This window comes from Andrographis paniculata, unplaced genomic scaffold (assembly GCF_009805555.1).
Source record: "Andrographis paniculata isolate CXL003 unplaced genomic scaffold, ASM980555v1 Contig62END, whole genome shotgun sequence".
Classification (NCBI taxonomy): domain Eukaryota; kingdom Viridiplantae; phylum Streptophyta; class Magnoliopsida; order Lamiales; family Acanthaceae; genus Andrographis; species Andrographis paniculata.
In genome coordinates this window covers 6,717,410-6,731,667 of record NW_026137598.1, presented here as the reverse complement: position 1 = coordinate 6,731,667, position 14,258 = coordinate 6,717,410, and the positions used below count along the sequence as shown (strand labels likewise).

The following is a 14,258-nucleotide window of genomic DNA, read 5'->3' as shown; positions in this document are numbered from 1 at the left end:
TAAAAAGAAAATCACATAACAAATCAATCAAATAAAAAATCAAGAAAATAAAGAAAGCGAGAGAAATTAAGATGAAAAAAATAAAATTTACCAACCCTCAAGGTCACCTGAATTTGGAGATTTGATTGATGTGCTCCTTGTCAGCACAAGGAGTTTAAACCCCAAAATATGGCCTAGCTTGTTCCTCTCAAATAAATATACAGAACAATAGATATACAGAACAGAACCTACGAAAGAGTAATATAGATGATTGGGCTTTCAAGTTCTATAGCATCATCAACCTTCCTGCCTAGACATCAACAAAACATCATCTAGACAAACAAAAGAAATCATAGACATTTATGAAATATAATAACAGGCATATTATATGGCAAACAAATATAAGCATAGATATATGAGCTGAACTCAAGCCAAACCAGGTCCTAGATGATAAGCCAAAGTAAGATCTGATCCAAACCCGAGGTAGATCCGAAACTAAACCCAAACCCAAGCAGAATCACCTGAACCTGAGTAAGAGCCAGAACCATACCCAACTCAGAATCACCTAAGCCAGAGTTAAGAGTCAGAATCATACTCGAACCCAAACTAGAACCTGATCCAGACAAGAGCCTAACCCAAAAACCAAAACATGAATTAGACCCGATCTCAGCCCGAGCTAGACCTAAGCCTAACCCAGAACCACCTGAGCCAAAGCCACAGCCGAACTCGAACTGAAACCAAACCATCAATGGATTAATAGTTCTTTTAAATTGACAGACATTAGCACCTACGAGTGGACAAGAGTTTGAGCAGAAAAAAAAAATAAAAATTGATGAGTAGGACTCTGGTTCAATAGTTGTGTTGAGATGGAAAATAGCAAAAAGAAGGAAGAAAGGTTGGTCATGAAGTATCAATGCAAAAAAAGGAAAGAGTAGTTAGTTGTGAAGCATCAATGAACATTCAATGCACAAAAATAAGTTGCACATTGAAAAACATTCAAAAAATATCTTCTTTTAAAAAAAAAAGGTAGAAATGAAATTTCAAAATACTCTTTTTTTCGTAGACTATGATTATAAATCAAGAACAATCATAACGTAATACACTAAAAACCATACATAGAAGAGAAAGAAAGTCAAATAAAAGAACTTCTCTTTGTTTGAAATGTGGAGCGAGCTCATCTACATTGAACCCTAATTCTCCCCGCTGAGCCACCTAAAAAAAATGTTATAATAAATGCATGTATCAATGAATATAAAAGAAAAAATGGTGGAATCTTTCCCATCCTTATGTGCTCAAAGAAATACTTGAACTTCAATCAGCTTCTCATGCTCCCATGGTCTCCTGAATTTGGAGATTTGGTTGGTGTGCTCCTAGTTGGCACTAAAAGTTTAAACACCGAGAATGGCCTAGCATGTTCCTCTCAATTAGATATACATAACAAAACATTATGAACGAGTAATATAGAGGATTGGATTTTCAAATTCTATAGCATCATCATCCTTCAACTTAGACATCAACAAAACATCAATTTTGTATGCACGTATCAGACATCTAGACAAACAGAAGAAATTAGCAGAATTATAAATGCTTCATAGACGTATTTATGAAATTTATAACAAGACATATTAGATATGTGGCAAACAAGTATAAGCACGGATAAAAGAAAACCATATGAGCCTGAACTCAAGCCAAACTTGGTCCTAGATGAGGAGCCAAAGTAAGATCTGATCCAAACCCGAAGTAGAGCTGGAACTAAAACCCAAACCCAAGCCAGAATCACCTGAACTGAGTAAGAGCCAGAACCAAACCCAACTCAGAGCCAGGCTCAAGAGTCATACCCGAACTCGAACTAGAACCCGATCCAGACAAGAGCCAAAGCCAAAAACAAAAAACATGAACTAGACCTGAGACTAACCCAGAACCACCTGAGCCAAAGCCACAGCCGAACTCGAACCGAAACCAAACCATCAATGGATTAATAGTTCTTTTAAATTGACAAGAGTTTGACCAAAAAAAAAAACACATCGATGAAGAGGACTCAGTGTAGTAGTTGTGTTTGAGATGGGAAAATGCAAAAGGAAGGAAGAACAGTTGGTCGTGAAAAATCAATGCGAAAAAAGGGAAGAGTAGTTAGTTGTGAAGCATCAATGAATTTTCAATGCACAAAAATAAGTTGCACATTGAACTTGAAAAACATTCAAAAAAAAAAAAAATAGAAATGAAATTTCAAAATACTCTTTCTTTTGTAGACTATGATTATAAATCAAGAACAGTCATAACCTAATACATGAAATACCATACATAGAAGAGAAAGAAAATAAATAAAAGAACTTCTCTTTGTTGGAAATGTAGACCGAGCTCATCTACGTTGAACCTTAATTCTCCCCGCCACCTAAAAAAACGATGCTCTAATAAATGCATGTATACCTGAATATAAAAGAAAAAATGGTGGAATCTTCCCTATCCTTATGCGCTCGAAAAAATTCTTGAACCTCGATCAACTCGTCATGCTCCCATGGTCACCTGAATGCACGTATCAGACATCTAGAATAAATTAGCCGAGTTATAAATGCTTCATAGACATATCTATGAAATTTAATAAGATATATTAGGTATGTGGCAAACAAGTATAAGCATGGATAAAAGAAAACCATAAGGTTATAAAAAAGAAAAAAGGAAAACCATATGAGCCTGAACTCAAGCCACACCTGGTCCTAGATGAGGAGCCAAAGTAAGATCTGATCCATACCCGAGGTAGAGCTGGAACTAAAACCCAAACCCAAGCCAGAATCACCTGAATTGAGTTAAGAGCAAGAACCAAACCCAACTCAGAGCCAGAGTCAAGAATCATACCCAAACCCGAACTAGAACCCGATCCAGACAAGAGCCAAACCCAAAAACCAAAATATGAACTAGACCCGATCTCAGCCCAAGCTAGACCTGAGCCTTACCCAGAACCACCTGAGCCAAAGCCACAACCGAACTCGAGCTGAAACCTGACCATCAATGGATTAATATTTCTTTTAAATTGAAAAACCTTAGCATCTACGTAGTTGACAAGAGTTTGACCAAGAAAATACAATTTTTTTTAAGAAAAAAAAAGAAAAGAAAAGAAGAAATCGGATGAGGAGGATCCGATGGTGCAGCAGTGTTGTGTTTGAGATGTAAAATAGCAAAAGGAGAGAAAAATGTTGGTCAAAGCAAAAGAAGGGAAGAGTGGTTAGTTGTTAAGCATCAATGAATAATCAATGCACAAAAGAACAAAGACCACTTTAAAGATTTTCAGATGAAAAGAGAGAGAGAGAGAAATGGAATTTCGAAAACTCAAACATCAAATGCAGTGGAATGCAAGAACTTGATGAAAAAAGAGTTTTTATAAGACAATGAATTTTTATTCCTTCAAGAACCAAACCCATAAATTCCTCAAAACCCTAAAAATTTTACCGTAGACAAATGTAGCGACTGAAGAAAGCAAATCGAATCTCCAAATCAAAATTAAAGAGTATATGTATAACTCGAAATTGAAAATTCATCTATAAGCAGTCAATCTAGCAAATGTATTATCGTAGATTAGTTTGAAGCAAATCGCAAATCATCACCCTCAATCAGAATAAAAAATATTGGATTCAACGTAAAAATACTTCCCGTGCCGATTGAAATGGTCGACGCAAGCCCGCAACGTCGCCGTTCTTCCCATCAGCTATTGCACCGGGAAGTTGAAGAAATGCAGAAAACCTCTGATCAATGGAAATACAAGCTACAACCTTACGCTCCTGAGAATATCGAAACTTATGGAAACTTCTTTATGCCCCACCGTCATTTGCCAGACCATAATATATACGTACAAGTGAAGTGTATACGCATACCAAATTGTTACCATATATAGCTCTTGTGACCGTTAGATAAAAAACAAACGACAATTATTCATTTAATTTGAATTTTGAGATATAACTTACCATATATACTCTTAAATACCGTTAAATAAAAAACTAACGACAGTTATTCATTTAATTTGAATTTTGAGATATAACTTACCATATATACTATTAAACACCGTTAGATAGAAAACTAACGACCGTTATTCATTTAATTTGAATTTTGAGGTATAACTTACCATATATATACTATTAAACGACAATTATGCATTCAATTGGAATTTTGGGGTATAGTGGTTAAACGTACCAAATATACTATTAGGTAATAGAAAATTTGGAGTGAAATTAAATTTCCTTAAATAAAATATATATTTTTGGTAATAATGAAGCTAAAAGTATTTTAAATTGATAAAGTTTTTTTTTTTTAATTTATTTTCAAATTTTATAAAAATTAGATTCCTTTCGTCTCTATCCATGAATATCTTTTTATTATTTTTTAATACCAAATAATCATTTATAATGAATTTATACATGAAATATAAAATATTAAAACCATCTTGTATATTTATATAATTAATAAAATTTTATTATTTAATCTATTATAATTTTATTTTATTTTTATTTTTTTTAAAAAAAACAAGATTTTTAGTTGAAACAGATAAGTATTTAAAAAATTTAGTTACCTAGTGTCATTAAAATTTTATGTTTTTAATTTTGATGTTTCAATTATATATTTTTAAACTTTTATTTTGATATAATATATAAATTGAAAATTATAATATAACTTAACTCCAAAAGAAAGTTTGTTTAAATGTGGTTTAAAATTATTTTAAAATTAATTACTATTTATTTAAATTTCTGTCTCAATAATATTTTAATGTCTATATTTTTATTTGAAACCACCAAAAAAAAACTCAAATTTTTTGTATATCTTTTGTCTATCTTTCTAAGTACTAATTTTAATTTTAATTTTTTTTTCTCCCAAATTCCTTTAAAAATTAGTTTTTGAGCTTCAAAAAGATATTTTTATTTTTTGATTAAAAAATCAATACAACTAGACCATGTGTTTACTCGTGAGGTTTTAGTTTTGAGTTTTGATTTTGAATAGTAAAATTTTGAATTGAAATATTTGTTTGATGTGATATAAATATGAGTTGATACGATATTTTGAATGTAAATTTAGATTTTAGTGTAATAAAATAAATAAAAATTGGGTATTTGATTTGATGTTTTTATAGGGAAAAAAAAGTTACAATAGTAAAATCAGGTGTAAAACCTAACAAGTAAACACAAGTTTTTTTTAGAAGTTAAAATCAAAAGTAGCTTAAGAAACCAATACTTGTCCTAACTTATCAATTAATAGATGTTAAAAAATAAAATAAAATTAGTATTCAAATAGCCAAATGTGGTTGAGACCAACCAATAATCCATAACGTGAACATACCAAACAAAAATAGATAATTAGAAGAAGGTGACATGACACCTTAATAAATTAATTAATGGCAATTCTCTTTGGATTAATTGTTAACATACAAATATTATAATTATGATAAGATGGCCAATTAGTCAAAGTCCATTTTTATGATCTTTAACCTACCCATTAGGGAGACCTAATCAAAATTTAATGATATAACATTAAATTAATAAAACATCAAATTAAAAAAAAAAAACGAAAATGTCCTATTAGTATTGTGTAATATAAAAGTAATGATATTTGTTGAATATAGTATAAGTTTTAAGGGTATTTATTATGTTAGGTAGGTAGTACGATTACTGAATTAGGAAATAGTAACCTTATTTTGGGACGAACGAAAATGAAAAATGACAATGACGGAGGGAGTATTAATATTTTAATATTATGTTTAGAAAAATCCAAAAATTTCTGTCTAGCCAAAATTATTATTAAAAATAAATAAAACGACTTGTGTGGCTTCTGTCACATTCATTCCCTATTGGGTACGTGACCTAAATTATTTAAAGCCCTAAAACTTAATAATTAATCAATAATTATAACACTTATTATTAAATTAATCAATTATTTGGACAATCACTGCCAAACTCTTTTGAATACTGATTGGCAAGCTTTAAAATCAATGTGCTTGTCTGTATTTTATTTTATTTTTTTTAAGATTACGTGTATTTCCTAAAAATAATAATAATAATTTATGTCACACCGTCATATTTTTAAATATATATATATCACTTTGGGTTAAAAATAAATTACTTGAACAGCAGGCAGTTGTGGAACTTGACAATAATAGCCCTGAAATTTAACTATAATATTTATATATATATATATATATTAATATTATTATAAAATAAACAGAACAAAAAATAAATAAATAATATGTCTATATATGTAACGCTATGAATGATTACTTACAATGTCAACTTGTTGGGACAATAATCATTCTAGAAAACACATAACACATATCCTAACAAAATTCTCTCTCTCTTCGTACTATACTATGAAATCAAAGCCACATCTTTTTTCACAATTAAAATAATAATAAATAAATTTCCGTGCCAGAACCCGAATGAATCCCCACCGTTAGATGTCGAGAAATCTCACGGCCCAGATCTCACCTGGCTTCGAACTCCCGGGAGCTTACAAGAATCCCAACCATTCCACGCAACCCCAAACCCTTTCCCAACCAGTTTCAAAGACTTTTTTTTTTTTTGTAACCCCACCATTTTAGAGAGAGAAGGAATAAGTTATATGTCCACACTCACAAATCCCAACAATTGTGCACAAAAATATATAGATCAAACTATACATACATACATATATAAATATGTAAATTATAGATCTTTGGAACGCGTTGAAAGTCGAAGATGCAAGAAGAGTCCAATCGGTTGAACAAATCCAGGACATGATCACTTCCATTTCCAATATACACACACATATATATATATAGAGAGAGAGAGAGAGAGCAGATAAGACTTCCTTTTACCCAAACTTTCTTTCAATAACTTCATCGGCATATCATTCCTTCTTCTTCCCAAATTCTTGAATCCTAAGGCCATGTTTGGTTTAAGTTTCTCATTTTCCGAGATTCTTTTAAGGTTAAAGATTCAATCTATGGCGGCCATATTCAAACCCTATTGATTCAGGAAGCTAAGAACACAGAGAAATAAAAATGAAGTGTTTCTATAATTACTTCAAGGATAGAAGCCGAGGGAGAGAGCAGAAATCGGCGCCGATTTCGAACAACAATAATTTAATCAGTAATAATTACGGCGCATCGGAGATCAGCGACGGGACGGCGACAAAGTCCTCGGCGTCGGCTCGCAGCATCCCGGAGCTGTACGAGGAGAAAGGCCATAACCACCTGAGGGTTTTTACATTCTCGGAATTGAAACATGCGACCAACAACTTCAGCAGGCTGCTCAAGATTGGGGAAGGAGGCTTTGGCTGCGTCTATAAGGGAGCTCTCAAGCCCGACAACAATGGCGCCGACCCTCTTGTCGTCGCTGTCAAGAAACTCAACAGGGATGGATACCAGGTTTGTCGATTTGGATTTATTAGGGTTTCGAATTTTTAGATCGTACGTGTTTAATTTGGGGTTCGTGTTCTGGAGTAGCATTGATTTGATTCGATTTATTAATTTAAATCTCTGATGTGCAGAAGATTATTTGGGGTTTTCATTCGGTGATATGAGCTGTCATTTTTCGAATGCTGGCTGCTTGTCTGCTTCTTGCATTATTAATTCTTAGTTAGGAATTTGTCTTTTTGTTTGCAGAAGAAGATAAGGGTTTGAATCTTGATTACATTATTATTTTATTTTTTTTTTAAAAAAAAAATCTAATTTTTGTGTCCTGTCTGTTTCTTGCAGTGCTAATTTTTACATAAGAATTTGTCTTTTTGCTTCAGTATAACATTAGAGTGTTTTGTTATTTTGGGTTAGGGATTGGTCTTAACACATAAATAGTATGTTAAGATCAATTATATAATATATTGTATCGTGTCTTATTTATTTATATGTGCATTTGTTTTATGTTAATATATACTTGTATTATTTGTTTATACTAATACTATATATTAATAATTTATATTTTATGTGTTAGATTAGTTAATTAGCATTCTAATGCCTGTCAAGTGACTTTATTAATTTTTAATATAATATATATCTTTAATTTAATTTTAAAATAAAATAAAATAAAATAATAACAATAGTAAATTTAGGAGGCCAAATCTATATCAATCGCTAGTAACGGTTTGGTGCTCTTTTAATTAATTGGTTCAATATCATCTTCATTTGTTTTTAGTGGAAGAGTTTTATTACTTTATACATTTTAATTTTATTTTAAAATTTTTAATTTATAATTTTTTATTATACGATAATTATTTTCACTAATACATTCTTAATTATTTATTAATTATATTTGTTCTAAATTCTTCTTTTTACAGTAAAAGGGACACAATAACCGGGACGGAGATAGTATAAAAAAAAAAAAAAAAGGGACGATAATAATCACATTACCAAATAATTTTCTTACATGCTACTAATTGCGTATGCAATTTCTATAATTTGGGTCTATTTCTTGAATCATGGGTAACTCCAAAATCCCTCTTTGTCGTGGCCAAAATTCATTTATCACTGTCTTTATGTTTAGATGTTCGATCGAAAAATGAAACACACATTAACTGTACATACATATGGATCGATGATTCTTAGGGTCACAAGCAATGGGTAGCCGAGGTTCAATTTCTCGGCGTCGTCGAACATCCGAATCTCGTGAAGCTAATCGGGTATTGCGCGGTGGATGCCGAGAGGGGCATCCAAAGGCTACTCGTGTACGAGTACATGACCAACAAGAGCCTCGACGATCATCTTTTCAACAAGTCGTATCCGGCCCTATCTTGGGACCGTCGATTGCAAATCGCTCTTGGCGCCGCTCAGGGCTTGGCTTATCTCCACGAAGAATTAGAGGTTCAAGTAAGTGTAGTCCCCACAATTTTATTTTACGCGAATATAATTTGCGAAGAAAATATAAATAAAAAGTTATTACTGAACTTCTACGATGATCGTGGATTGATTTAGGGCTAATGTTGCTCGAGATCGATTTACTTGTTTATGAATTTTTTGTTTATTGTTATTACAGGTTATATACCGCGATTTTAAGTCGTCTAATGTGCTATTAGACGACGAATTCAAGCCAAAGCTTTCGGATTTTGGGCTTGCTAGAGAAGGCCCCGAGGCCGGTCATACTCATGTCTCAACCGCGGTATGTAAGATTATATAATTATCTTTCTGTTATAAGAAAAAAAAAAAAACGTTCATTTTTGTAACATAAAAGAATATGTTAAACTACGTACTTTTTTCATCCTATTAAAAGGTTGTCATTTTTCATTTTTGTCTGTCACAAAACAAAGTTACTTACAATATATTATACAAATACAATCTTTTATACTTAGGGTGTGTTTGTTTGGGGGTTTGGATTTTGAGTTGGGATTTGAATAGTAAAAATTTTGAATTTGAATAGTTGTATGATGTGATATAAATAGGGTTTGATGTGATGTTTTGAATGTAAAATTGATTTTTAGTATAATATAAAAAATGAAAAATAGGTGTTTGATTTGATGTTTTTGGGGGGAAAAAATTGGATGAATAGTGGAAATCCACCAAAATCCTTCAAACAAACTCAAACAAACACACCCTTCAAACAAACACACCCTAAATTGATTTTTGTCTTTTCTATTACAATTCAATATAATACTAATATTAAAAAATCTAAATGCAAACTGTAAACGACAACCTCTCAATAGGGTGGAGGGAGTATCACATTAAAACTCGTGTTCAAATCAAATGACCATATTTTTACATGACGGTGGAAGTATGTACTACAAAAAGAAATAATATATTTTTAACATAATTCCGTCTCTAAAGTTCAGGTATTTAACATAATTTTATCCATAATTCCGTCTCTAATATTATTAGTAACGAAAAAAATGGATTTAGGAATAAAAAAATATCGTTACAAAAATGATAATTTCATATAGTAATGCAATTAATAATTCATTTTCCGATAAGCTTAAACTATTAACTGAGACAGCGACTAATTCTTATCCGAATCGATTTCTTGTTAAGGTTGTCGGGACGTACGGCTACGCCGCGCCGGATTACATCGAGACCGGACACCTCACCACAAAGAGCGACGTATGGAGTTTCGGCGTAGTCTTGTACGAGGTACTAACCGGAAGACGGTCCCTGGAGAGGGACCGGCCGCGGCCGGAGCAAAAACTTCTCGATTGGATAAAACACCATCCGGTCGATAGCAAAAAGTTCGTCACCATAATCGATCCGAGGTTCGACGGGAAGTACTCCCTCGCCGCGGCACGTAGAATCGCGAAACTAGCCGACGCTTGTCTTGTGAAGAGCGCGAAGGATCGACCGAGGATGAGCGAGGTGGTCGAGACGTTGAAACAAATCGTGCGAGACGACGTGGACGGGGACGGGGACGGCCATGCGGGCCCGATGTGGATGTCCGTCGACAACGACGAGGACGAGGAGGAAGAAAACGAGGAGAAGCCCCGCGGGGGAGCTGAGGAGTCGAGGCGGCGGCGGATGGCCCATTTGGCGAAGCTGAGCGAACACGTCGGCGGCGGCGCGAGCCGGCGGTGGCTGATGATGATTCACCGGCCCAAAGTGACGTGAGCAACGTTTTCTTTATTGTTCTTTTGTGAGAGTGTAAATTTGATCGTGGATTTTGGTTTGTGTTGAATTTGTCATTTTAGGACAATCTTTAGGCAGTTGTGTGAATATTGTCGATGAATATATCTCATATTCAACAAACATGAATAATATAAAATGGGCCATTAATATTTTAATTGGATAATTTGGATTGGTAAAATTTAAAAAGTATATTTAGTTTACAGGAATATTACTTTAAACTAGTTAGATGGATTATTTTTAAATTGATAATTTTGACTTAAATCTAATTTATTTAAGTAAATGGTTTACTTATTGAGTCAAAATTTTCAATCCAAACCCCAACTATTACATGTGAGATTTACACTCATTTATTTATATTTTGGTGTGTTTATTTACACTCAAAATTTCAAGTTTCTACTATTTGAATTTTGTTTTTTTAAAAAAAAATATAATTTTTTCTCACAAAATATCTCATCGTATATTATTTTAATATCAAACTCAAATTAAATATTTTTCAAACCCATAAAAAAAAATAAACTCATAGTTACTTAAATTGATGGAAAATATTGATGAGTGTATAATAAGTTTGTTAATCAAAATTTTCTTTTAATGATAGAAATGAATAATAATCAGAAGTACAGTATACATGCACATTCACATAATATAGTATATAATTTAGATATTTTATCTGCTTATAAAAAATAACAGTTCAACAATATTATTCTTTTATATTAGCAATACGATTATTTATATTTAAATAAAAAAATACAAAATAAACCTACGTATTTTCATACTTTCTTTTAGATATGCTACCACTTAAAAATAAATATATATTTAAAAAAAAAAAAACCCAATTTATTATACTACACAATAAAACATTTTTGAAAATATAAACTAAAAAAAAACACACTCGTGACCTATTTACACAAAACAATGACCTTTTTTAATAATAATAAAATATATATATATCGGAAGCCTATATATATTCAATGCAGAAATAAAAACAGCCAAAGTTATTTTTACTTATTCGACACGAAATTGAATATGTAAATTTATATTTACTCTAATTATTCCACGTGATAATAGTTAGTACTGATATAAATTATACTCTATCCATCGTACAAATATATGTTCATTTGATCGAGCACGCATTTTTAATAAAAATGAGTAATAATAGTTACTTTTTCTTTTTATAATAAAAAAATATATATAAAAATATAATAATATTTTACTTAAAAAATAAACAAAAATATTTTTCAACAACAACTAAAAATAATGAGTATAAATTTGAACGAGGGAGGCGTAAATAAATGTTGACAGGGATGCCACGTAAGTAGTGAATTGTAGGAGCTTGACTTTTATTGTGTTTGTTTTGGGGTGGGTGAGAATTTATGGCACACAAAAGTCAACTTTGTAATAAATCTGCCGTGGAAATAAACCTCTTTCAGTTACTGTATTTAATTAGACAGCACCTCTTTTGAATTGTTCAAATGCTCCCTCCCACATAATTTATCATTATTTTCTATATTCGTTCGTCCCATGTAATCAGTCTTTTTTATTTTTTAAAATATAATTATGCAATTTAATCACATTTTAAATTTTAAATTTTATAATTTTCTTAATTTTAATTAAATTATTTATTTATCTTAATCTATAATTATTTTTACTGATACACTTCTTAATTACTTACTAATTATACTTTACCTAAATTCTCATGTCTACAGTAATACACCCATATTACATGGAACGGAGAGAGTATTATTGTCACTTCGGTGTTTTATTTTATTTTATTTTGACATTTTTTAAAAAAAATATAATGCTATATTTTTAAATTTACTATTTAAACTAAATGTGAAAACTAAAAAAAAAATGAATTACCAACTAAATATATCATTAGTGTAGTATTTTCTAGTATTATGTAATTAGTAAAACAAAATTAAATGAAAATTATAAAAGTAATTTATAAGAAATTTAGTATTATTTAGACCAAGTGAACTTTATAATATTTTGTAAAATAAAAGTATTATTATATTTTATAATAATGTATTTTTTATTGAGGATATTGTAAAAACTCCTTACTTGAACAACAATTTTCTTTATTCTCTCTCTATTAATATGACATCATAAATTTATTTTATTATTTTTAAACTAATAATAATAATAATAATAATAATAATAATAATAATAATAATAATAATACTCTCTCCGTCCCAGGTACCGTGTCTGCTACATTGTAGACACAGTATTTTAGGAGGGGTGTAATTAGTAGATAATTAAAAATGTATTAGTGAAAATAATTATCCTATAATATAAATAATTATAAATTAAGATTAAGATAACTAATTAGTTTAATTAAAATAAAAAAACAAAATTTAAAATTTAAAATGAAATTAAAGTGTATAATCATTTTCCAAAAAATAAAAGTAACATGGTACGTGGGACGGACAGAAACGACAACGTGGACATGGTATCTGGGACGGAGGGGGTAATAATAATAATAATAATAATAATAATAATAATAATACAATATGTATGAAGGAACCGGCCACATTACATGTACATACAACTCAACCTCCAACCATAATACCTATGACCAAATTCATTGTTCATTTAAGGCAAAACATGTGTTGAAATAAAGGTTGTTTTCGATTTTTTTTTTATTTTTTACTTTTACCATTCAATAAATGTTTTTCTTAAAAATCATCAAAATATTGTAATATTATTATTATTATTATTATTATTATTATTATTATTATTATTATTATTAATATTATTATTTATATTATACTATAAATTAACTTTAACTTCAAAATACAATATCAATAATTATTTATATCACTTTTTTAAAAAAAAAAAATTGTTCTTTTATCATTTATATTATTCATAATAAAATTTTTAATTAAACACATAGTACTAGTTAACATCAAAAGTACATAACAAAAATATAGTTAACTTGAGTTAATAGAAATGTTGTAATAGTAGACCACCTGTATGTTCATATATATTTGTTGAGACTATAACTACTATAAAAATAAAATAAAATAAAATAAAATAATATTCCCTCTGCCCCACATAATTTGTCCCTATTTTTTATTTTCGTCCGTCCCACATAACTTGTCCTTTTTATTTTTGGAAATATAATTATGCACTTTAATCACATTTTAAAATTTAAATTTTATAATTTTTTTAACTTTAATTAAACTATTTACTTATCTTAATCTTAATCTATAATTATTTTTATTAAATAATAATTATTTTTACTAATACATTTCTTAATTACTTACTAATTATACTTACCTAAATTCTCGTGTCTACAGTAATACACCCATATTACATGAGAACGGAGGGAGTAGATTGATATTTATAGGATAAAAAATATACTCCAGATATAAATATATATATATATATACATATATTCCATTGAATGATTATGTAATAACTGCGAATTAGACTATTAAGCAAGTCCATGACCTTATTTTATAAGTCCATCACTGCACCAATTCCACTACCCTTACAAAGCTGTTGAATATGTTTATTTGTATCATATCAATATTATTGAATAATATATATAAAAAATTATTTTGTTAAAATAATTAAATATTTTTAATATATTTCTAATAAAAAAATAATAATAATAAAATTATATCATCAGTATAGTATTTTAATATTAATATAAATAATAATAATAATAATAATAATAATTGTGTATTTACACTAAATACTTATTTTTGTTTTCTTATAGTACATT

General features: G+C 29.9%; 2 protein-coding genes across 14 annotated transcripts in view; one reads left to right on the top strand and one right to left on the bottom strand.

Annotated features, from left to right (window-relative positions):
* The window catches only part of LOC127260880 (uncharacterized), a 31,738-nt gene extending 28,740 nt beyond the window's left edge, over window positions 1-2,998 (bottom strand). For 3 of the 13 annotated variants that reach the window (XR_007840820.1, XR_007840821.1, XM_051288894.1), the window contains exon 1: window positions 108-985. The gene's annotated coding sequence lies outside the window, so the exon portion shown is untranslated. Of the gene's footprint in view, window positions 1-95; window positions 987-2,406; window positions 2,524-2,687 lie in introns of those variants that run through there. The other 10 variants (XM_051288887.1, XM_051288888.1, XM_051288889.1 and 7 more) reach the window with 6 other exon arrangements.
* A 3,561-nt stretch (window positions 2,999-6,559) lies between these two features.
* LOC127261195 (probable serine/threonine-protein kinase PBL19) lies at window positions 6,560-10,688 on the top strand. The gene is made up of 4 exons (XM_051289432.1): window positions 6,560-7,360; window positions 8,534-8,794; window positions 8,961-9,083; window positions 9,947-10,688. The coding sequence occupies exons 1-4, from the start codon at window positions 6,995-6,997 to the stop codon at window positions 10,511-10,513; spliced, it is 1,317 nt and encodes a 438-aa protein (XP_051145389.1). The 5' UTR covers window positions 6,560-6,994; the 3' UTR covers window positions 10,514-10,688.
* The last annotated feature ends 3,570 nt before the right edge of the window (window positions 10,689-14,258 follow it).